Source organism: Pseudophryne corroboree, chromosome 1, assembly GCF_028390025.1.
Source record: "Pseudophryne corroboree isolate aPseCor3 chromosome 1, aPseCor3.hap2, whole genome shotgun sequence".
Classification (NCBI taxonomy): domain Eukaryota; kingdom Metazoa; phylum Chordata; class Amphibia; order Anura; family Myobatrachidae; genus Pseudophryne; species Pseudophryne corroboree.
The window spans coordinates 574,239,128-574,261,004 of record NC_086444.1 but is presented as its reverse complement, the minus strand read 5'-3'; the positions used below and the strand labels follow the sequence as shown (position 1 = coordinate 574,261,004).

The following is a 21,877-nucleotide window of genomic DNA, read 5'->3' as shown; positions in this document are numbered from 1 at the left end:
TTCAAGAGATGATCACGGAAGATCCGTGGCCTCTACCTCTAAGGAGGGACCTGCTTCAGCAGGGTCCCTGTCTGTTTCAAGACTTACCGCGGCTGCGTTTGACGGCATGGCGGTTGAACGCCGGATCCTAAAGGAAAAAGGCATGCCGGAAGAAGTCATTCCTACTTTGATTAAAGCAAGGAAGGAAGTAACCGTGCAACATTATCACCGAATTTGGCGAAAATATGTTGCGTGGTGCGAAGATCGGAGTGCTCCGACGGAGGAATTTCAACTGGGTCGATTCCTACATTTCCTGCAATCAGGATTGTCTATGGGTCTCAAATTGGGATCTATTAAGGTTCAAATTTCGGCCCTGTCGATTTTCTTTCAAAAAGAATTGGCTTCAGTCCCTGAAGTCCAGACCTTTGTTAAGGGAGTGCTACATATACAGCCTCCTGTGGTGCCTCCAGTGGCACCGTGGGATCTCAATGTGGTTTTGGACTTTCTAAAATCTCATTGGTTTGAACCACTAAAACAGGTGGATTTGAAATATCTCACATGGAAAGTGACCATGCTTCTAGCCCTGGCTTCGGCCAGGAGAGTGTCAGAACTGGCAGCTTTATCTTACAAAAGCCCATATCTGATTTTCCATTCGGACAGGGCAGAACTGCGGACTCGTCCGCATTTTCTCCCTAAGGTGGTGTCAGCATTTCATCTGAACCAGCCTATTGTAGTGCCTGCGGCTACAAGTGACTTGGAGGACTCCAAGTTACTGGACGTTGTCAGAGCATTAAAAATATATATTGCAAGGACAGCTGGAGTCAGAAAATCTGACTCGTTGTTTATATTGTATGCACCCAACAAGATGGGTGCTCCTGCGTCTAAGCAGACGATTGCTCGTTGGATCTGTAGCACAATCCAACTTGCACATTCTGTGGCAGGCCTGCCACAGCCTAAATCTGTAAAGGCCCACTCCACAAGGAAGGTGGGCTCATCTTGGGCGGCTGCCCGAGGGGTCTCGGCATTACAACTTTGCCGAGCAGCTACGTGGTCAGGGGAGAACACGTTTGTAAAATTTTACAAATTTGATACTCTGGCTAAGGAGGACCTGGAGTTCTCTCATTCGGTGCTGCAGAGTCATCCGCACTCTCCCGCCCGTTTGGGAGCTTTGGTATAATCCCCATGGTCCTTTCAGGAACCCCAGCATCCACTAGGACGATAGAGAAAATAAGATTTTACTTACCGATAAATCTATTTCTCGGAGTCCGTAGTGGATGCTGGGCGCCCATCCCAAGTGCGGATTATCTGCAATAATTGTACATAGTTATTGTTAACTAATTCGGGTTATTGTTGAAGGAAGCCATCTTTCAGAGGCTCCGCTGTTATCATACTGTTAACTGGGTTTAGATCACAAGTTGTACGGTGTGATTGGTGTGGCTGGTATGAGTCTTACCCGGGATTCAAAATCCTCCCTTATTGTGTACGCTCGTCCGGGCACAGTACCTAACTGGAGTCTGGAGGAGGGTCATAGGGGGAGGAGCCAGTGCACACCACCTGATCTGGAAAAGCTTTACTTTTTGTGCCCTGTCTCCTGCGGAGCCGCTATTCCCCATGGTCCTTTCAGGAACCCCAGCATCCACTACGGACTCCGAGAAATAGATTTATCGGTAAGTAAAATCTTATTTTTCCAAACATTTAAAAGCATAACAAACCACATTCAGTAGTATCCCTCTGGGTCAGCTGCCTCTGCTTATACTCTGCATGCAAGCCCAGTCTGCTGGTAAAAGGAAGTGCAATAAAGGTCCTGGAAAATAATGCTCACATTCCAAGTGTGAGTCCCAGTGGTCCTTATCCAGGAGTATAGATTGTCACCAGATGATCGTGTTTCAGACCAGGATGGTCCTTCATCAGCTCATGTTGAGTCATTTACCTTATGTAATAAGGAGAGCACCTTATTATTCCTTTGCTGTTGTATATTTCTCTGACGTCCTAGTGGATGCTGGGAACTCCGTAAGGACCATGGGGAATAGCGGCTCCGCAGGAGACTGGGCACAACTAAAGAAAGCTTTAGGTCACCTGGTGTGCACTGGCTCCTCCCACCATGACCCTCCTCCAAGCCTCAGTTAGATTTTGTGCCCGGCCGAGGTTGGATGCACACTAGGGGCTCTCCTGAGCTTCTAGAAAGAAAGTATATTTCTCTGACGTCCTAGTGGATGCTGGGAACTCCGTAAGGACCATGGGGATTAGCGGCTCCGCAGGAGACTTGGCACAAAAGTAAAAGCTTTAGGACTACCTGGTGTGCACTGGCTCCTCCCCCTATGACCCTCCTCCAAGCCTCAGTTAGATTTTTGTGCCCGGCCGAGAAGGGTGCACACTAGGGGCTCTCCTTAGCTTCTTAGTGAAAGTTTTAGTTTTAGGTTTGTTATTTTCAGTGAGACCTGCTGGCAACAGGCTCACTGCATCGAGGGACTAAGGGGAGAAGAAGCGAACTCACCTGAAGTGCAGAGTGGATTGGGCTTCTTAGGCTACTGGACACCATTAGCTCCAGAGGGACCGAACACAGGCCCAGCCTCGGAGCTCGGTCCCAGAGCCGCGCCGCCGGCCCCCTTACAGAGCCAGAAGCAAGAAGAGGTCCGGAAAAATCGGCGGCAGAAGACATCAGTCTTCAACAAGGTAGCGCACAGCACTGCAGCTGTGCGCCATTGTTACTCAGGCACACTTCACACTCCGGTCACTGAGGGTGCAGGGCGCTAGGGGGGGGGGCGCCCTGAGCAGCAATGTAAAACACCTTGGCTGGCATAAATACACCACATATAACCCCCAGGGCTATATGGATGTATTTTAACCCCTGCCAGAACTTACAAAAAAGCGGGAGAAAAGGCCGCCGAGAAGGGGGCGGAGCCTATCTCCTCAGCACACAGGCGCCATTTTCCATCACAGCTCCGCTGGAAGGACGTCTCCCTGACTCTCCCCTGCAGTCCTGCACTACAGAAAAGGGTAAAAAAGAGAGGGGGGGGCACTAATTTGGCGCAGTTTTGATACTAAGCAGCTATAAAGGGAAAAGCACATTTTATAGTGGTATTCCTGTTTATATATAGCGCTCTGGTGTGTGCTGGCATACTCTCCCTCTGTCTCCCCAAAGGGCTAGTGGGGTCCTGTCCTCTATCAGAGCATTCCCTGTGTGTGTGTGCGGTGTGTCGGTACGATTGTGTCGACATGTTTGAGGAGGAAAATGAGATGGAGGCGGAGCAATTGCCTATTATACAGTTGTCACCCCCTGGGGAGTCGACACCTGAGTGGATGAGCTTATGGAAGGAATTGCGTGACAGTGTCAGCTCGTTACGACAGACAGTTGACGACATGAGACAGCCGGCTACTCAGCTTGTGCCTGTCCAAGGGTCTCAAACGCCATCAGGGGCTTTAAAACGCCCGTTACCTCAAATGGCAGACACAGACACGGATACTGACTCCAGTGTCGACGATGATGAGACAAACGTGACTTCCACTAGGGCCACACGTTACATGATTGAAGCAATGAAAAATGTATTGCATATCTCTGATAATACAAGTACCACTAAAAAGGGTATTATGTTTGGTGAGAAAAAACTGCCTGTAGTTTTTCCTGTATCCGAGGAATTAAATGAAGTGTGTGATGAGGCGTGGGTTTCCCCCGATAAAAAACTGATAATTCCTAAAAGGTTATTGGCATCGTACCCTTTCCCGCCAGAGGATAGGGCATGTTGGGAAACACCCCCTAGGGTGGATAAAGCGCTCACACGTTTGTCAAAACAGGTAGCACTACCCTCTCCTGATACGGCCGCCCTAAAGGAACCTGCCGATAGAAAGCTGGAGAATATCCTAAAATGTATATACTCTCACACGGGTGTTATACTGCGACCAGCAATCGCCTCAGCCTGGATGTGCAGTGCGGGCCTGGCGTGGTCGGATTCCCTGACTGAAAATATTGATACCCTAGATAGGGACAGTATATTACTGACTATAGAGCATTTGAAGGATGCATTTCTATATATGCGTGATGCACAGAGGGATATTTGCCGACTGGCATCAAGAGTTAGCGCGCTGTCCATTTCTGCTAGAAGAGGTTTATGGACGCGGCAGTGGTCAGGTGATGCGGATTCTAAAAGGCACATGGAAGTATTGCCTTATAAGGGGGAGGAGTTATTTGGGGTAGGTCTATCAGACCTGGTAGCCACGGCAACTGCTGGAAAATCCACATTTTTACCCCAGGTAGCTTCTCAACCTAAGAAGACGCCGTATTATCAGGCGCAGTCCTTTCGGCCCCATAACAGGGAGGCAGTATTGGATGCCATTCACAAGCTGTATTCCCAGCAGGTGATAATCAAGGTACCCCTCCTACAACAGGGAAAGGGGTACTATTCCACACTATTTGTGGTACCGAAGCCGGACGGCTCGGCGAGACCAATTTTAAACCTAAAATCCTTGAACACTTACATACAAAGGTTCAAATTCAAGATGGAGTCACTCAGAGCAGTGATTGCAAACCTGGAAGACGGGGACTATATGGTGTCTCTGGACATCAAAGATGCTTACCTACATGTCCCAATTTGCCCTTCTCACCAAGGGTACCTCAGGTTTGTGGTACAGAACTGTCACTATCAGTTTCAGACGCTGCCGTTTGGATTGTCCACGGCACCCCGGGTCTTTACCAAGGTAATGGCCGAAATGATGATACTCCTTCGAAGGAAGGGAGTTTTAGTTATCCCTTACTTGGACGATCTCCTGATAAGGGCAAGATCCAGGGAACAGTTGGAAGTCGGGGTAGCACTATCTCAGATAGTGCTGCGCCAGCACGGTGGGATTCTCAATATTCCAAAATCTCAGCTGATCCCGACTACCCGACTCCTATTCCTAGGGATGATCCTGGACACAGTCCAGAAAAAGATGTTTCTCCCGGAGGAGAAAGCCAGGGAGTTATCCGAACTAGTCAGAAATCTCCTAAAACTAGGCCAAGTCTCAGTGCATCAATGCACAAGGGTCCTGGGAAAGATGGTGGCTTCTTACGAAGCAATCCCATTCGGCAGATTCCACGCAAGAACCTTCCAGTGGGATCTGCTAGACAAATGGTCCAGGTCGCATCTTTAGATGCATCAGCGGATAATCTTGTCACCAAGGACAAGGGTGTCTCTCCTGTGGTGGTTGCAGAGTGCTCATCTTCTAGAGGGCCGCAGATTCGGCATTCAGGACTGGGTCCTGGTGACCACGGATGCCAGCCTGAGAGGCTGGGGAGCAGTCACACAGGGACGAAATTTCCAGGGCTTGTGGTCAAGCCTAGAGACATCACTTCACATAAATATCCTGGAGCTAAGGGCCATCTACAATGCTCTAAGCCTAGCAAGACCTCTGCTTCAAGGTCAGCCGGTGCTGATCCAGTCAGACAACATCACGGCAGTCGCCCATGTAAACAGACAGGGCGGCACAAGAAGCAGGAGGGCAATGACAGAAGTTGCAAGGATTCTTCGCTGGGCGGAAAATCATGTGATAGCACTGTCAGCAGTGTTCATTCCGGGAGTGGACAACTGGGAAGCAGACTTCCTCAGCAGACACGACCTCCATCCGGGGGAGTGGGGACTTCACCCAGAAGTCTTCCACATGATTGTGAACCGTTGGGAAAAACCAAAGGTGGACATGATGGCGTCCCGCCTCAACAAAAAACTGGACAGGTATTGCGCCAGGTCAAGGGACCCTCAGGCAATAGCTGTGGACGCTCTGGTAACACCGTGGGTGTACCAGTCAGTGTATGTGTTCCCTCCTCTGCCTCTCATACCCAAGGTACTGAGGATCATAAGAAGGAGAGGAGTAAGGACTATACTCGTGGCTCCGGATTGGCCAAGAAGGACTTGGTACCCGGAACTTCAAGAGATGCTCACAGAGGACCCGTGGCCTCTACATCTAAGAAAGGACCTGCTTCAGCAGGGACCCTGTCTGTTCCAAGACTTACCGCGGCTGCGTTTGACGGCATGGCGGTTGAACGCCGGATCCTGAAGGAAAAAGGCATTCTGGATGAAGTCATCCCTACCCTGATCAAAGCCAGGAAGGATGTAACCGTGCAACATTATCACCGGATTTGGCGTAAATATGTTGCGTGGTGCGAGGCCAGGAAGGCCCCTACAGAGGAATTTCAACTGGGTCGTTTCCTACATTTCCTGCAAACAGGACTGTCTATGGGCCTAAAATTAGGGCCCATTAAGGTTCAAATTTCGGCCCTGTCTGTTTTCTTCCAGAAAGAACTGGCTTCAGTTCCTGAAGTTCAGACGTTTGTCAAGGGGGTACTGCATATACAGCCTCCTTTTGTGCCTCCAGTGGCACCTTGGGATCTCAATGTAGTTTTGGGGTTCCTAAAATCACATTGGTTTGAACCACTCTCCACTGTGGACTTAAAATATCTCACTTGGAAAGTGGTAATGTTGTTAGCCCTGGCTTCAGCCAGGCGTGTCTCAGAATTGGCGGCTTTATCCTACAAAAGCCCTTACCTAATTTTTCATACGGACAGGGCAGAATTGAGGACTCGTCCTCAATTTCTCCCTAAGGTGGTTTCAGCATTTCACTTGAACCAGCCTATTGTGGTGCCTGCGGCTACTAGGGACTTGGAGGACTCCAAGTTGCTGGACGTAGTCAGGGCCCTGAAAATATATGTTTCCAGGACGGCTGGAGTCAGGAAATCTGACTCGCTGTTTATCCTGTATGCACCCAATAAGCTGGGTGCTCCTGCTTCTAAGCAGACTATTGCTCGTTGGATTTGTAGTACAATTCAGCTTGCACATTCTGTGGCAGGCCTGCCACAGCCTAAATCTGTAAAAGCCCATTCCACAAGGAAGGTGGGCTCATCTTGGGCGGCTGCCCGAGGGGTCTCGGCTTTACAACTTTGCCGAGCAGCTACTTGGTCAGGGGCAAACACGTTTGCTAAATTCTACAAATTTGATACCCTGGCTGAGGAGGACCTGGAGTTCTCTTATTCGGTGCTGCAGAGTCATCCGCACTCTCCCGCCCGTTTGGGAGCTTTGGTATAATCCCCATGGTCCTTACGGAGTTCCCAGCATCCACTAGGACGTCAGAGAAAATAAGAATTTACTTACCGATAATTCTATTTCTCATAGTCCGTAGTGGATGCTGGGCGCCCATCCCAAGTGCGGATTGTCTGCAATACTTGTACATAGTTATTGTTACAAAAATCGGGTTATTATTGTTGTGAGCCATCTTTCAGAGGCTCCTCTGTTATCATGCTGTTAACTGGGTTCAAATCACAGGTTGTACGGTGTGATTGGTGTGACTGGTATGAGTCTTACCCGGGATTCAAAATCCTTCCTTATTGTGTACGCTCGTCCGGGCACAGTATCCTAACTGAGGCTTGGAGGAGGGTCATAGGGGGAGGAGCCAGTGCACACCAGGTAGTCCTAAAGCTTTTACTTTTGTGCCCAGTCTCCTGCGGAGCCGCTAATCCCCATGGTCCTTACGGAGTTCCCAGCATCCACTACGGTCTATGAGAAATAGAATTATCGGTAAGTAAATTCTTATTTTAGGTTTTTTATTTTACAGTGAGACCTGCTGGCAACAGGCTCACTGCAGCGAGGGACTAAGGGGAGAAGAAGCGAACCTACCTGCTTGCAGCTAGCTTGGGCTTCTTAGGCTACTGGACACCATTAGCTCCAGAGGGACCGACCGCATGGAACTGGCCTTGGTGTTCGGTCCCGGAGCCGCGCCGCCGTCCCCCTTACAGAGCCAGAAGTAAGAAGAGGTCCGGAAAATCGGCGGCAGAAGACATATGTCTTCAACAAGGTAGCGCACAGCACTGCAGCTGTGCGCCATTGTTCCTCATACACACTTCACACTCCGGTCACTGAGGGTGCAGGGCGCTAGGGGGGGGCGCCCTGAGCAGCAATAAAAAGACCTTGGCTGGCAAAAATACCACAATATATAGCCCCAGAGGCTATATATGTGATAATTACCCCTGCCAGAATCCAGAAAAAAGCGGGAGAATAGTCCGCGAAAAAGGGGCGGAGCTATCTCCTTCAGCACACTGGCGCCATTTCTCCCTCACAGCTCCGCTGGAAGGAAGCTCCCTGGCTCTCCCCTGCAGTCTACACTACAGAAAAGGGTAAAAAAGAGAGGGGGGGCACTAAATTTAGGCGCAGTATATATAACAGCAGCTATAGGGGACATAATTCAGTTAGTCCCTGCATTATATAGCGCTCTGGTGTGTGCTGGCATACTCTCACTCTGTCTCCCCAAAGGGCTTTTGTGGGTCCTGTCCTCTGTTAGAGCATTCCCTGTGTGTGTGCGGTGTGTCGGTACGGCTGTGTCGACATGTTTGATGAGGATAATGATGTGGAGGCGGAGCAGTTGCATATAGAAGGGATGTCACCCCCTGCGGGGCAGACACCTGAGTGGATGGACTTATGGAAGGAATTGCGTGCACGCGTCGACTCCTTACACAAAAAATTTGACGACATGCCAAATGCGGGACAGCCGGCTTCTCAGCTCGTGCCTGTCCAGGTTTCTCAAAGGCCTTCGGGGCTCTAAAACGCCCGCTACCTCAGATGGCAGACGCGGATGTCGACACGGATACTGACACCAGTGTCGACGACGATGAGTCTAGTCTAATGTCCACTAAGGCCATTCGTTGCATGATTGAAGCAATGAAAGAGGTGTTACAAATTTCTGATATAAACCCAGGTACCACTAAAAAGGGTATTATGTTTGGGGAGAAAAAACTACCCGTAGTCTTTCCCCCATCAGAAGAATTAAATGAAGTGTGTGAAGAAGCGTGGGCTTTCTCTGATAAAAGATTGGTAATCTCTAAGAAGTTACTAATGGCGTTCCCTTTCCCGCCAGAGGATAGGTCACGTTGGGAGACACCACCTAGGGTGGATAAAGCGCTCACACGTTTGTCTAAAAAGGTGGCACTACCGTCTCCGGATACGGCCGCCCTCAAGGAACCTGCTGATAGAAAGCAGGAGGCTATCCTGAAGTCTGTATATACACACTCAGGCATTATACTTAGACCTGCTATTGCGTCAGCATGGATGTGCAGTGCTGCCGCTGCGTGGTCAGATTCCCTGTCAGAAAATATTGACACCCTAGACAGGGACACTATTCTGCTAACCATAGAGCATATAAAAGACTCAGTCTTATACATGAGAGATGCACAGAGGGAGATCTGCCGGCTGGCATCTAAAATAAGTGCACTGTCCATTTCTGCTAGGAGAGGCTTATGGGCTCGCCAGTGGACGGGGGATGCAGATTCAAAAAGGCACATGGAAGTTTTGCCTTATAAGGGTGAGGAGTTATTCGGGGATGGTCTCTCGGACCTAGTTTCCACAGCAACTGCTGGGAAGTCAGCATTTTTATCCCATGTTCCCTCACAGCCTAAAAAGGCGCCGTTTTATCAGGTACAGTCCTTTCGGACTCAGAAAAACAGGCATGGAAAAGGCGGGTCCTTTCTGTCCAGAGGCAGAGGTAGGGGAAAAAGGCTGCAACAAACAGCAGGTTCCCAGGAGCAAAAGTCCTCCCCCGCTTCTTTCAAGTCCGCAGCATGACGGTGGGGCTCCACAGGCGGAGCCAGGTACGGTGGGGGGCCGCCTCAAAAATTTCAGCGATCAGTGGGCTCGCTCACAGGTGGATCCCTGGATCCTGCAAATAGTATCTCAAGGGTACAAACTGGAATTCGAGGCGTCTCCACCCCACCGGTTCCTAAAATCTGCCTTGCCGACAACTCCCTCAGGCAGGGAGGCTGTGCTAGAGGCAATTCACAAGCTGTATTCCCAGCAGGTGATAGTCAAGGTGCCCCTACTTCAACAAGGACGGGGTTACTATTCCACACTGTTTGTGGTACCGAAACCGGACGGTTCGGTGAGACCCATTTTAAATTTGAAATCCTTGAACACATACATAAAAAAATTCAAGTTCAAGATGGAATCGCTCAGGGCGGTTATTGCAAGCCTGGACGAGGGGGATTACATGGTATCCCTGGACATCAAGGATGCTTACCTGCATGTCCCCATTTACTATCCTCATCAGGAGTACCTCAGATTTGTGGTACAGGATTGCCATTACCAATTCCAGACGTTGCCGTTTGGACTCTCCACGGCACCGAGGGTGTTTACCAAAGTAATGTCGGCAATGATGATACTCCTTCGAAGAAAGGGAGTTTTAATTATCCCGTACTTGGACGATCTCCTAATAAAGGCGAGGTCCAAGGAGCAGTTGTTGGTGGGAGTAGCACTATCTCAGGAGGTGCTACACCAGCACGGTTGGATTCTGAATATTCCAAAATCACAGCTGGTTCCGACGACACGTCTACTGTTCCTGGGTATGATCCTGGACACAGTCCAGAAAAAAGTGTTTCTCCCGGAGGAGAAAGCCAAGGAGCTGTCATCTCTAGTCAGAGACCTCCTGAAACCGAAACAGGTATCGGTGCATCACTGCACGCGGGTCCTGGGAAAGATGGTGGCTTCTTACGAAGCAATTCCTTTCGGCAGGTTCCATGCCAGAATCTTTCAGTGGGACCTGTTGGACCAGTGGTCCGGATCGCATCTTCAGATGCATCGCCTGATAACCCTGTCTCCAAGAACCAGGGTGTCTCTGCTGTGGTGGCTGCAGAGTGCCCATCTTCTAGAGGGCCGCAGATTCGGCATACAGGACTGGGTCCTGGTGACCACGGACGCCAGCCTTCGGGGCTGGGGGGCAGTCACACAGGGAAGAAACTTCCAAGGACTATGGTCGAGTCAGGAGACTTACCTACACATAAATATTCTGGAACTAAGGGCCATTTACAACGCCCTAAGTCAGGCAAGGCCTCTGCTTCAAAACCAGCCGGTACTGATCCAGTCAGACAACATCACTGCAGTCGCCCATGTAAATCGACAGGGCGGCACAAGAAGCAGGATGGCAATGGCAGAAGCCACAAGGATTCTCCGATGGGCGGAAAATCACGTACTAGCACTGTCAGCAGTGTTCATTCCGGGAGTGGACAACTGGGAAGCAGACTTTCTCAGCAGGCACGACCTCCACCCGGGAGAGTGGGGACTTCATCCAGAAGTCTTCACGCTGATTGTAAATCGATGGGAACGTCCACAAGTGGACATGATGGCGTCCCGCCTAAACAAAAAACTAGAGAGATATTGCGCCAGGTCAAGGGACCCTCAGGCGATAGCTGTGGACGCTCTGGTGACACCGTGGGTGTACCAGTCAGTTTATGTGTTCCCTCCTCTGCCTCTCATACCAAGGGTACTGAGAATAATAAGAAAACGAGGAGTAAGAACAATACTCGTGGTTCCGGATTGGCCAAGACGAGCGTGGTACCCGGAACTTCAAGAGATGATCTCAGAGGACCCATGGCCTCTGCCGCTCAGACAGGACCTGCTGCAACAGGGGCCCTGTCTGTTCCAAGACTTACCGCGGCTGCGTTTGACGGCATGGCGGTTGAACGCCGGATCCTGAAGGAAAAGGGCATTCCGGAGGAAGTCATTCCTACGCTGATTAAAGCCAGGAAAGATGTAACTGCAAAGCATTATCACCGTATATGGCGGAAATATGTTGCTTGGTGTGAGGCCGAAAAGGCCCCAACAGAGGAATTTCAACTAGGTCGATTTCTGCATTTCCTACAAACAGGAGTGGCTATGAGCCTAAAATTAGGCTCCATTAAGGTACAGATCTCGGCTCTGTCGATTTTCTTCCAGAAAGAACTGGCTTCATTGCCTGAAGTTCAGACGTTTGTGAAGGGAGTGCTGCATATTCAGCCCCCGTTTGTGCCTCCAGTGGCACCTTGGGATCTCAACGTGGTGTTGAGTTTATTAAAATCACATTGGTTTGAGCCACTTAAAACCGTGGATCTAAAATATCTCACGTGGAAAGTGGTCATGTTATTGGCTTTGGCTTCGGCCAGGCGTGTGTCAGAATTGGCGGCTTTGTCATGTAAAAGCCCTTATCTGATTTTCCATATGGATAGGGCAGAATTGAGGACTCGTCCTCAGTTTCTCCCTAAGGTGGTATCAGCTTTTCACTTGAACCAACCTATTGTGGTGCCTGCGGCTACTAGGGACTTGCAGGATTCCAAGTTGCTGGACGTAGTCAGGGCCTTGAAAATGTATGTTTCCAGGACGGCTGGAGTCAGGAAGACTGACTCGCTATTTATCCTGTATGCACCCAACAAGCTGGGTGCTCCTGCTTCTAAGCAGACTATTGCTCGCTGGAGTTGTAGCACAATTCAGCAGGCGCATTCTGCGGCTGGACTGCCGCATCCTAAATCAGTAAAAGCCCATTCCACAAGGAAGGTGGGCTCATCTTGGGCGGCTGCCCGAGGGGTCTCGGCTTTACAACTTTGCCGAGCTGCTACTTGGTCAGGGGCAAACACGTTTGCAAAATTCTACAGATTTGATACCCTGGCTGAGGAGGACCTTGAGTTCTCTCATTCGGTGCTGCAGAGTCATCCGCACTCTCCCGCCCGTTTGGGAGCTTTGGTATAATCCCCATGGTCCTTACGGAGTTCCCAGCATCCACTAGGACGTCAGAGAAAATAAGATTTTACTCACCGGTAAATCTATTTCTCGTAGTCCGTAGTGGATGCTGGGCGCCCGTCCCAAGTGCGGATTGTCTGCAATACTTGTACATAGTTACTGTTAACTAAAGGGTTATTGTTGAGCCATCTGTTGAGAGGCTCAGTTGTTTTTCATACTGTTAAACTGGGTATTGTATCACGAGTTATACAGTGTGATTGGTGTGGCTGGTAAGAGTCTTACCCGGGATTCAAAATCCTTCCTTATTATGTCAGCTCGTCCGAGCACAGTGTCCTAACTGAGGCTTGGAGGAGGGTCATGGTGGGAGGAGCCAGTGCACACCAGGTGACCTAAAGCTTTCTTTAGTTGTGCCCAGTCTCCTGCGGAGCCGCTATTCCCCATGGTCCTTACGGAGTTCCCAGCATCCACTACGGACTACGAGAAATAGATTTACCGGTGAGTAAAATCTTATTTTTGGGATATAGTGAAAGCTCTCTTTGGATTTCAAAAGGCTGCTGATCCTGATCATTTTTGCCCATTTTCAAGGGCACGTTTTGTATTTTGTATGATAATATGTATTAACTTTTTCAGGTCTTGAAAAAAGAATTATGAGCAACCCATTCGAGCAGTTAGTAGAGCCACTTGATCCTGCTGAACCAGACAAGAAGTATTTCAATCTCCACAAGTTAAATGATGCAAGATATGGTATGTGACAAATATAAAAAACAGAGTATGGTACTGTTGTTAAATAAAAAATGTTTGCATGTTCTGAATATCTCATAAAAATAGTATAAAATGCACATAAACCGTACACAAACATTCCAATGTGAGTCTGTGGAGGATGTGCATTCACACAGCAATAAGTGGGATCTTATGTAACAATTATCACTGCTTTACATTTTTTTTGTTCCCAAGGAGCTAAAATAACTTGTGTCTATTAAATTATAGCTATTGCAGGTCTTTTTGTTTCTTTGCAGCCCGTTTGCCATTCTCCATTCGAGTCCTCCTTGAGTCAGCCATCAGGAACTGTGATGAATTTCTAGTAAAACGGAAGGATGTTGAGAACATCTTAAACTGGAAAGTCACTCAGCATGAGACTGTTGAAGTACCGTTTCGTCCAGCAAGAGTTATCCTGCAGGACTTCACGTAATTACCATCTTCTTCTAGTATTAGTAGCATTTGACTACACCGTGAAAACCTATGTTGTAGTTTTAATACTGTTATAATCTTAGGGGGTAATTCAGACTGATCGCTGATGTGCGTTTTCGTACAGCGGGCGATCAGGTCCAAACTGCGCAAACACTGGCATAGCAAACACTTAGCGCCTACGTCTTAATCAGGCCCTAAATCCAGAATCCAAATCCAGTGCCACATATCCAGGTGATCAGGCAGATCTGGTGATAAGGTAGGACAAGTCCAGGAAACTGCAGAGTCAGTACACAGTTATACATGTGGTTAGAGATACACTGCAAAGTCAAAAGGCCAATCATGTTTTCCAGAGGGAGGTGCAAGTTGTAATCTATCTCGCAGCAGAGAGAGACCAGTCATCTAGCAGGGAATGCTGGGTGTGATGCCTTTAGATGGGCTGGAGACGAGGATCCAAAGTTACAATTGGACTCTGTGCTGCACATAGGGGGTCATTCCGAGTTGATTGTAGCTGTGCTAGATTTAGCACAGCTACGGTCATGAACTCAGACATGTGGGGGGACGCCCAGCACAGGGCTAGTCTGCCCCGCATGTCAGTGCCCCCTACCCCTGCAGGAGTGCAAAGGCATCGCACAGCGGCGATGCCTTTGCACTTCAAGAGTAGCTCCCAGCCAGCGCAGCTTTAGCGTGCTGGCCGGGAGCTACTCTTCGCACCCCGGCCCGCAGTGGCTGCGTGTGACGTCATGTAGCCGCTGCAGGCCACTCCCTGCATTGGCCGGACCGCGCCAATGAAACGGCGGCCAAACGCCGCGGTTTCGCCCCCTCCCACCCATCGACCGCCTCTGCCTGTCAGTCAGGCAGAGGCGATCGTACCACAGCTACGTGCGGCCATGCGCCGGCGCATGCGCAGTTCTGACCCGAATGCTATGCTGCGAATGACCCCCATAATCCTGACTGGGCTTCCAACTTCCCTGCATCTGTGGCTGCGGGCAGAGGACACCCAGAACTCATGCGGCCGGGCTAGATGACAGAAAAACAAGTGATGGACTTGGAGAAAATGGCTGTTGCTAGAGCGCACTCTGTGAGGCGTCAGGTTGTTTTACAGACAGCTGCGCATACAGTGATGTCATGGGGCATGATACAAGTACAGTACATGTGTACCAATGCAGTGCTAATTTGCAAGAGCCAAAATATCCAACCATAGCTCATACTTGCTGTAAAGGTTCTTATACTAGAAAAGATATTGATGGTATTTACTGAATGTGGCTTACCATGCTGCAGCACTGTGTTTAGTTGCAGTATAATGACTGTCACTAATGTCCCAATTCTTGTTTTCAGAGGCGTCCCTGCAGTGGTGGATTTTGCAGCCATGCGAGATGCAGTCAAGCGGTTGGGAGGTGATCCAGAAAAGATAAACCCTGTGTGCCCTGCAGATTTGGTGATTGATCACTCTATCCAAGTGGATTTTAACAGGAGGTGAGATTATTTCAGAGCGATCTGCTATAGATTTGCATGAATTAAATGCATGTATCCGTTTATACGTGTGTAGGATAGGAATAGGGAAGTATGCTATTGCTTATGGCTGCATCTAATAGACTCACCTGTGCAAGTGAACTGCATTGTGGTTATAATAACCACTGTGATATGTGACTGTAGACCGGGCATAATCCTGGCCCAATCCTTTTTGTTATGTCCTGAATTATCAATTATCAGTCACTTAATGAAGCAAAAACCGGTAATAACATTTAGTCTTTCACATGTATAAAAGTATATTTTTACTGTAATTTTTTTAAATATCTTTTACTCTTTTAATTGTGGGAAGATTTTCTAAAGTCCTAAAACTAAATATCAACAGACGTATAGCTTTTTAAATTGGCTTTATTGGTACTGGAAAATACAAAGCGTAGAGAAAATGCTTAAGCTGGGCATACACTATACAATTATCTGGCAGATCGTCTGCCATCTCTGGCTGTGTGGAATGAAAATCTGGTAATAGATGCGAGCGAATGACAATCGACCATTTGCTCCAAAACACTGGAAAATGGATAAAACCTTTAGTTCAGACAAATTGGTTAAATCTGTGATTTAACCAATTTGCCTAAACGACAGGTTTTTATTCTTTTTCCCCTTTCTGGCAGATGATCTGCACATAATTGTATAGTGTATGCTCAGCTTTTACCCTACGTCTGTATGTTGAAAGGGGTCAAAATTTGTGAGAAACGGCATATACAGTGCATCCGGAAAGTATTCACAGTGCTTCACTTTTTCCACATTTTATGTTACAGCCTTATTCCAAAATGGAGTAAATTCATTTTTTCCCTCAAAATTCTACACACAATACCCCATAATGACCACATGAAAAAAGTTTTATTTTAGATTTTTGCAAACTTATTAAATATAAAAAACTAAGAACTCACATGTACACAAGTATTCACAGCTTTTGCTCAGTGCTGTGTTGATGCACCTTTGGCAGCAATTACAGCCTCAGTTCTTTTTGAATAGGATGCCACAAGCTTGTCACACCTACCTTTGGGCAGTTTCACCCATTCCTCTTTGCAGCACCTCTCAAGCTCCATCAGGTTGGATGGGAAGCACAGCCAGTTTCAGAACTCTCCAGAGATGTTCAATCGGATTCAAGTCTGGGCTCTGGCTGGGCCACTCAAGGACATTCAGAGAGTTGTCCTGAAGCCACTCCTTTGATATCTTGGCTGTGTGCTTAGGACTGTTGTCCTGCTGAAAGATGAACCTTCGCCCCAGTCTGAGTTCAAGAGCGCTCTGGAGCAGGTTTTCATCCAGGATGTCTCTGTACATTGCTGCATTCATCTTTCCCTCTATCCTGACTAGACACCCAGTTCCTGCTACTGAAAAACATCCCCACAGCATGATGCTGCCACCACCATGCTTCACTGTAGGGATGGTATTGGCCTGGTGATGAGCGGTGCCTGGTTTCCGCCAAACATAACGCCTGGCATTCACACCAAAGAGTTCAATCTTTCACTCATCAGACTAGAGAATTTTGTTTCTCATGGTCTGCGAGTCCTTCAGGTGCATTTTGGCAAACTCCAGGTGGGCTGCCATGTGCTTTTTACTAAGGAGTGACTTCCGTCTGGCCGCTCTACCATACAGGCCTGATTGGTGGATTGCTGAAGAGATGGTTGTCCTTCGGGAAGGTTCTCCTCTCTCCACAGAGGAATGCTGTAGCTCTGACAGAGTGACCATCGGATTCTTGGTCACCTCCCTGACTAGGGCCCTTCTCCCCCAATCGCTCAGTTTAGACGGCCGGCAAGCTCTAGGAAGAGTCCTGGTGATTCTGAACGTCTTCCATGTACGGATGATGGAGGCCACTGTGGTCATTGGGAGCTTCAAAGCAGCAGATATTTTTCTGTACCCTTCCCCAGATTTGTGCCTCGAGACAATCCTGTCTCGGAGGTCTACATACAATTCCTTTGACTTCATGCTTGGTTTGTGCTCAGTCATGCACTGTCAAGTGTGGGACCCTATATAAACAGGTGTGTGCCTTTCCAAATAATGTCCGATCAACTGAATTTACCACAGGTGGACTCCAGTTAAGCTGTAGGAACATCTCAAGGATGATCAGTGGAAACAGGATGCACCTGAGCTCAATTTTGAACTTCATGGCAAAGGCTGTGAATACTTATGTACATGTGATTTCTTCGTTTTTTTATTTTTAATAAATTGGCAAAAATCTCAAACTTTTTTCACGTTGTCTTTATGGGGTATTGTGTGTGGAATTTTGAGGAGAAAAATGAATTTATTCCATTTTGGAATAAGGTTGTAACATGAAAACGTGAAGTGCCGTGAATCCTTTCTGGATGCACTGTAAAATGGCATCTTCCAAACCCAGTGGCTGATTCAGATCTGATCGCTGGGCTGCAAAGTTTGCTGTCCTGCGTTCTAATAGTTGCCGCCTCCAGGGGGAATGCAAGTTCGCCATGCAAGTGTACGATCCCATATGTACGCAGAGCTGCAATAATCCACCATGTGCAGTCTCTGCGCAGCTCAGGACTTACTCCTACAGTGCGATGAGAAGAGGCTGATTGGGGCCGGAGCTGACGTCAGACACCCTCTCTCAAAACACTTGGACATGCCTGCGGTTTTCCGGACACTCCCTGTAAATGCACAGCTGCCACCCACAAATAGCCTCTTCCTGTCAATTGGATTTTTCGCACCATCCCGTCGCTTGCCGAGAATTCCCGTTGTTGTCTGACGCGTGTGCGCATTGCGGTGCATGCGCAGTTATGACCTGATCGCCAGCTGTCCAAAAACGCACAGCAGCGATCAGGTCTGAATCGGCCCCCTAGGTTGCTTGTTGTAACCATCAGTGTTTGCTTTAGTGGTAGTGCAGATATCACAGTGTGATCTTATTCCCAGTACTAGACCAGTAGTGTAAATCTCCAGTTGTAAAATAAATAACCATCTCTTCAGTATGCTAGATAAGCCTTTTAGGTTTCAGAGAAATAAGTATTCCTTTTGTCTACACGTGTCCTTATTCTATGTTTTAGAGATGACAGCTTACAAAAGAATCAGGAGTTGGAGTTTGAAAGGAACAGAGAGCGATTTGAGTTTCTGAAGGTTAGTACTTTAAACAATATTAAATGCATCAAGTGAAGGGACACTTATCCTTCCAGCCCAAAACCTCAATGCAAAGTAGTTTCCAGAAAGTGGGGCAATAGCAGAAAAATACATTTTTCATATCTTCACTATAAGAAAAATCAGTTGCTTGACACTCTGCGTGCAGATGGGCTTCCAGCGCACAGCATTGCTCTGAAAGTTGTTGTTCCGATCATTCTTCTGCGGAACTTGACTCCGCCCAAGTTATGCAGTGGAACCCGAGATTCTAACGGGATTTGGTGCAGGTGAGACAGTGTTTATACCATGTATACCCCTTATCCCCAACAATTTTCCTTTCAATTCAAGCACCTGCAGTTTCCTGTAAGCATCTGCTTCGCTGTGACGATCAACAAGTTGCAGGAGCAAACGCTCAGAGCTTCAGGCATAGATGTCAGGACCAGCTGCTTCTCCCATGGGCAGCTTTACATGGCTTGTTCATGAGTTAGTAGCCCCAAGTATCTTTTTGTGTTAATCCCTGAAGAAAAAACTGCAAATATTGTTTACAAAGACATTTTATGATCAGTGTGTACAATATAAAATATACATCACAATATTAGAAAATGAGTTCCACTGAGCAGTAACAGACATCTTTGCGAGCGAACCTGCTGGCAAACACTAGTATCACATAAGACCATTGCAAAAGTGATTAATGCACCAAGAAAAAAACCCACAATAGGTTCCAGCCACAAAAATCAATAATGTAAGTAAAGCATATCCTGTTTTAAAATAGACTACGTACTATCCAAACTGAAGGTACCCTTGTATTTCTCTTTCATCCACTAGGGGACACTGGAGTCCTATACAGTAGGGGTGTGAAACTTGCAACAGGAGGTGTGGCACAATCTAAAATTAGCATTGTCTGCACAGCCGGTTCCTCCCCCTTCACAGCCCTCCTCCCACAGTTTGGAAAATTGTGCCAAGGAGGTACAAGCACAAGAAGGGAGCTCTTGTTCCCATGAAGATTTATTTGTTTATTTTTATTTATTTTTTCTCTTTTTTATACTGACCCAATCCCTCCTAACTAAAGGGAGGGTGCAGGTTTTAAACGTAAAGATGGTAAATGCCCGATCCCACCTAAATGAAAGGGGGTGCAGGCTTTACCAGGCGAAAAGGCTGCGTCCCCCTAATAAAAGGGGGACAAAGTTCAGGATTGGAGACAATGATTCCTGCTGAAGGGGTCTGCATCTCTTTAAAAGCACCAACCGTGAGTACTGGTTGTTTTAAAATGGCCCCGCAGGAGTTGAAGTAGCATTAGGTTTTTTTTTTTCTTTCTTATTTCTTTATTTAATTTCCCTAGGGGGCTTTATTAGATCCTCATTGTGTAGAGGACTGATCCCCTGTAATGTGGATAGAAAGATTAGCTCCCCACAGCGGCGTCCAGGCAGCGGTCGCAGTGTGAGGCGGGCCGGGATCCCTTCAGCAGCGCAGCCCTCCCTGTCAGTCCAGACAGAGAGAGGCGCCGCTACGGGACCCGATGAGAGCAGTCCCGGCGCGCTGGCCAGCAGAAGATCGTAACCGCGCGCCTGAGCAGACTCAGCCGCCGGAGAAGGGGAGAGACAGAGAGACGCTGCAGTGAGAAGCGGCTGAGGTGATTCCCTCAGCCGCGGGACGGGGCTCCATAGCGCGCAGACAGGGCGGCCACTACGGCAAGTAAGGCTCCTTTCTGCATTGAGGGACAAAAAGAGTGTAGACAGGGGGGCTCCTCGGAGGTAGTTCTCCCTCATAAATGAAGTGTCCAGAATTTTTAATTGGCGCCCATCTTAAAATTCGGATGCAGGCGCCAGAAAAACTGTGGAGCATGGAGTGAACCTCTCTCCTGTTATACATTAATAGTAAGACAGCGCCCTCTACTGGTGAAATGTTATAATGCGGATCCTGAAATATAAATAGGATTATGATTTATTTTCAAAGGTACTCTATTACAAAGAGCCTACAGAAAATACTAAAAGGCAAGTGAAGCCAACTCTAACACCGTAGCTGACTTACAGTTGGGTGTGTGGCGGTTACAAGTCGGCTGGTGTAAAGACAAAAGAAATAAATCTTTTGTTTCCGCCATCTATCAGTCTTTCTCTACCTAGTTTAAAGGGTGAAAACGCTGCGACACAGTCTGGTAAGGGGTTTTAGTCAACATGTCTAATACACCAACCAAGACCTCCAAAAAAAACCAAAAAAAAAAACCCATTAGGTTTGCATGTAACGAAAAGAGCACGCGAATGGCAGCTCCAGGGTGTACGATTCCTGCTTCGACAAGGACGCTCCACCTGGGAGCAGTGCTCCGTCTAGGTCAGGGAAAGATAACCCTGCAGATGGAATCTCCAATGAGATGAGGAATCCCACACGCAACAATTAGGGCTGTGGGATTCTCAAAAACGATGGAAGAATTTCTCATCAGGTTAACGCCTACCGCACAAGCAGTAACCAAGGTGTGCAGGGCGGTTTAAGGGCCTCTTCCTCTTGTACCGTAAGCAGGAGTGGAAGAGGGTCTTCTCATTGATACAAAGCAAGGTGAGTTAATTGAATTTAACCTAGACGCCGATTTTCCAAAAGAGGACACGGCAATCTCAGGTCTTGATTTTTTAATCGAAACAGTGACGGAGATACTACATGGTAAGGTAGAATAAGTAAAGGAGCCAGAAGATTCAAATGGCTCGAATCCCAAAAGCCGCGTTCAGCAGCGTTTCCCATTCCTAAATCCCTCCAATCTCAGATGGAGGAGGCTTGGAAGCAACCTGACAAACTCTTTAAATTTTCCCAACAGGGTTTCCAGTAACTTATCCCCTACTTAAGGGTGTAATGGATAAGTGGGAGACTCCGCCGGTAGTGGATGTTTTCCTAGGACGGTTGCCGAAAAGGACAATCTTACCATTACCTAATGTAACGACTTTAAGAGGTTGACACAGCTTTAAAGTCAATTTTTGTAGCAGGTGCAGCACAGAAACCTACGGTTGTCTGCACTTCGGTTAACAAGACCATGGGAGCATGGTCTGGACGTATAGTACAGGCTATTGAGGGGGAAAATGGCTTGGAAGAAATTATCCAACGGGCGGAGCATATTCAAGATATTCGCAGGATAGCATCGCGCATCTCTGCATCAGCCATATCGACTAGACGGACAGAGAATGGCGTGCAGACTCTGGCACCAAGGGGCGGTAGAATCCTTTCCCTTGGAGGGTGAGATGCTTTTCGGTCCAGAGTTGAACAAGTGGATTTCGCAAGCTACATCAGGGACGTCCACTTTTCTGTCTACTCCTTATACTAGAGCCACTCCACAAGTTAGGAGAGGTTATTTGAGACCAGCGTGTAATTCCTTTAGATCGCAGTCCTTGCGAGCCCGAGGAAGAAGTTTCGGTACACAAGTGCGTGGGGGCGGAGGTAGAGGCCGCTCTCAGGCAGCAGCCAGAAAGCGGGATAAAACTGCTGACAAGACCATGGCAGGACGGTCTTCCGGCTCACCTGGGATCCCCCTTGATGGGCGAAAGTCTGGGAGGTTTTCGGGACATTTGGGTCTACACCTCACCAGAACTTTGGATAAACGACCTAATCTCTCTAGGGTACAGACTGGATTTACCACAGAGACTCAGAGTCAG

The 21,877-nt window shown here is 48.1% G+C and overlaps 1 protein-coding gene across 2 annotated transcripts in view; it reads left to right on the top strand.

Moving 5' to 3' along the window:
* The window catches only part of ACO1 (aconitase 1), a 170,367-nt gene that overhangs the window by 70,678 nt on the left and 77,812 nt on the right, over positions 1 to 21,877 (top strand). For both annotated transcript variants that reach the window (XM_063914197.1, XM_063914198.1), the window contains exons 2-5: positions 13,104 to 13,217; positions 13,490 to 13,658; positions 14,997 to 15,134; positions 18,182 to 18,251. In XM_063914197.1, the coding sequence (XP_063770267.1) occupies positions 13,121 to 13,217; positions 13,490 to 13,658; positions 14,997 to 15,134; positions 18,182 to 18,251 (474 nt within the window). In that variant the 5' untranslated portion in view covers positions 13,104 to 13,120. The remainder of the gene's footprint in view (positions 1 to 13,103; positions 13,218 to 13,489; positions 13,659 to 14,996; positions 15,135 to 18,181; positions 18,252 to 21,877) is intronic.